The 3209-nt window shown below is 28.0% G+C and overlaps 1 protein-coding gene across 1 annotated transcript; it reads left to right on the top strand.

The window, feature by feature from the left end:
• The first annotated feature begins 2365 nt into the window (after positions 1-2365).
• LOC111381323 lies at positions 2366-3057 on the top strand. The gene has a single exon (XM_023005104.1). It carries the CDS (start codon positions 2660-2662, stop codon positions 2897-2899), a length of 240 nt encoding a protein of 79 aa, XP_022860872.1. The 5' UTR covers positions 2366-2659; the 3' UTR covers positions 2900-3057.
• Positions 3058-3209: the final 152 nt, after the last annotated feature.

The raw sequence follows: 3209 nt of genomic DNA, 5'->3' as shown, positions 1-3209 counted from the left end.
AATTTTTTTTTTTTTTTTTTTTTTTTTTTTTTTTTTTTTTTTTTTTTTTTTTTTTTTTTTTTTTTTTTTTTTTTTTTTTTTTTTGTTTTTTTTTTTTTTTTTTTTTTTTTAATCTTCGAAAATTCTACAATTTTGGGTTATTGCAGATTTTCAATTTCAGCGAAATCGAGAAGAAAGCTAAAATCGAATGATTTATTTCAGTATTTCTCCATCCGATCACGCGAACAAATATCTTTACTTTGAGCAAAGGATTTAAAAGTCGTAAACTTGTGTCATTTGGATTGGATATTTTCCAGTTATGTCATAAGAAATAGATTAGTTAAGCGATTCATATCTGTAAAGCACGTAAGAGAAATAGAAACTAATAGAGCTCATCTTTGTTTAGTTCAAAATCAAATTTTCAATAAATTTTGATAAAAGTAGATGAAAAATATAATTGTAAGTTGATAGAAATTATAACAAATCCTATAATGTGTGATTTGATTTATATTTTTATCAATTTTTTAACTAAATCAATGCCATGCGAGCAAGGGAGGAGCCATACTTTTTGTATTTAGGGTAAAAAATTAGAATGTAATTTAAAAAAAAAAAGTATAACATTAATAGAAAAAGTCACCACACCTATGCATTTTCATACTTTACTAGAAGTCAATGATGGAAGTAAGGGTTTTGCGGGGAAATTGAAATTAAGGCCTCGTTTGATATTTATTTCCGTGAAAATGAGAATGAAAAATATAGTCGTTACGAAACTCACACAAAAGATAAAAAGTCAAATATAATTGCTTGATGTGATAGATAGCGGTTATATTTTTCATTTTTGTGGCCAAAGAATGGAAATCAAACAGAAGCTGAAATTTATGGACAATAATTCATGAATCTGAATATCCAATTTTTAAAACATTGTTAGTCGAAGAACAAACCCAATTAATGTCCAAGAGGCCAAATTTCGTTGAACTTAGAAATTGTCCAGAACTTAAATTCAAAAAAATCCTCCATCTAAACTACTAATTTCAACGATGCCCTCATCTTCTCAATCACATTCAACCCTCAAAATCATACAAAAACAAATTTATAGTACAAAAATAATAATAATAATAATAATAATAATAATAATCCACTTATTAACGTAATGTTTGATCTATATTATTTCCAAAATATATATTTTCTCTATTTTCTTTTCAATCGTACATTTTTCAATAAAATAATATTATATGTAAACCCAAATTCTTTGCTTATTTTAACTATACATTTTCATCAATCTACTACTCCAAAATACATTTTTATGAAATAATGGTGCTCAAATGGGGCTCTAATTTCAATTAAATATCATATACGGAGAACAAAATCTAACATTAGATCTCCAAAGGGAGTGAGAATCCAACACGTAAACTGTGATCTTAGACCTAAAAACTCCACCATTGCTCACGATTTATGCTTCTCCAAAATGTCCAAAAAGAATTTAGAAATTGCAAATATTCTTCTATGTTTGAAACCCTTCTCTCTATTCATTCACCACTCAAGTCATATTAAAGCCAAAACTCAATAATTCATTTCACTAACAAAGTAGGACCAACAGCAATTTTAAGTAATTTCGAAGAGTTGAATAATCTTGTGTTAACACAAGATGGGAGTTTATGCAAAAAAAAATTGATTTGATATTTTTAAAAATTCATTTTCTAAAAAAAAGTTAAAATTATAATTTAAAAACTTAAAAATATATTTTTGATGTTTTTAGTTTTTTTAGTGAAAATGCTGAAAATATTAAAAAAAATTAAAAACTTCTGAAAAAGTATAAATTCCAAAAATTTTCTAAAATAAAAATATAATTTTTGAAAAAATAAAAATCTAGAAGAACTCAAATTTTTTAAAAAAAATAAAAAATATAAAAATTCTAGAAAAATAAAAAATAATTTAAGCTTTTAATGGTTACATTCGTAAAGAAATTTTAAAATATATTGAATGAGCACAGATAAAAACTCTTAGTCCATGTCTTTAATTTTTTATTTTGCCTAATTAATTTATTACTTATTTTTATTTTACATTTATAACGAAAAAAGTGTTAACAATGGTTAATTTATTTTATTTAAGTCAAAAATACTTAAAATTAACTATTCAATTGCTACCATTTGTGTATAGGGCCTGTTTGGGAGCGATTTTTCCTCCCAAAAAATTGATTTTTTGACCGTTATTTCATTATTCCAGCCGTCACATTTGACTTCTTCTCTCACAAGTGGATCCCACTTTTTTCCTAACGATCAAAAAATCAATTCTCAAAATCACTCCCAAACAAGCTCTATATATCAAGCAAATTACTGAAACGGTCAACTTTCTTGAAAGGACAACAAAAGAAAAGAAGAAATGTTAGCAAACATCCAACGTATCATTAAGCTAAAATTGTCCCCTCTTCTCTTCTTTTTCCTCCATTTAATTGATTAATGGCCCACTTAATCAATGCCTTTGCTTCTTTACAGCGAATCCAATTCCTATTGATAAACAAAGCCGTCCGTTACAAAGCACAGAATAACCTTATACCGGCATATATATAGATATAATATTCCCTTTATGCTCTTCATTGATTATATTGTTCTTCTTCTCTTCTCGATCTCTGGTTCCTTCTTTTATCTCCACACAGACAGATAAAGCAACAAAATTAGCGGTGATGTCGTCGAATCAGAACAGCTGCGGAGTCACAACGTGCGAGAAGCTGGATCGGATGGCTAATTGGGTTGGGACCAGCGTAGCTTCGGCCTTCTTCGCCTCACTTGAACGATGCGCCTGCATCAATCTCACCACCTCGCACGATGAATATGATGATGAAGAAGAGGCCAAAGATAGGCCTCTCATGCTCACCAAACCCATCTCTTTTAATGAAAACTCCTCCCACCGCCGCGCCGTTTAACCAACGCAAAGAGATATTTTGAATTATCTTTTCCGATTGTTTTGGATTAATGTCTATGTTTTTAGAAATATCAGTTGAAAAGTGGCTTTTTTTGCTTGTAATTATTGATCAAGTTCTGGTATTTTCTTCATTTAATATGATGTAGATTTTTTATTTTTTTTTGACTGAATTTTGTGAAAAATGAAATTTTTGAAAAATCTGTGTTTAAGAAGTGAAGAGATGAAAATTTATTTCATTAAAGAAAATGCACTGTTGAAATAAGTTTGAGAAAAAATGAATTTTAAAGAATGCATATCATGGACAAGTGATC

Source organism: Olea europaea, unplaced genomic scaffold, assembly GCF_002742605.1.
Source record: "Olea europaea var. sylvestris unplaced genomic scaffold, O_europaea_v1 scaffold2286, whole genome shotgun sequence".
In the NCBI taxonomy this organism is placed as follows: domain Eukaryota; kingdom Viridiplantae; phylum Streptophyta; class Magnoliopsida; order Lamiales; family Oleaceae; genus Olea; species Olea europaea.
The sequence above is the reverse complement of the archived record's forward strand: the minus strand, read 5'-3'. Positions and strand labels throughout refer to the sequence as shown.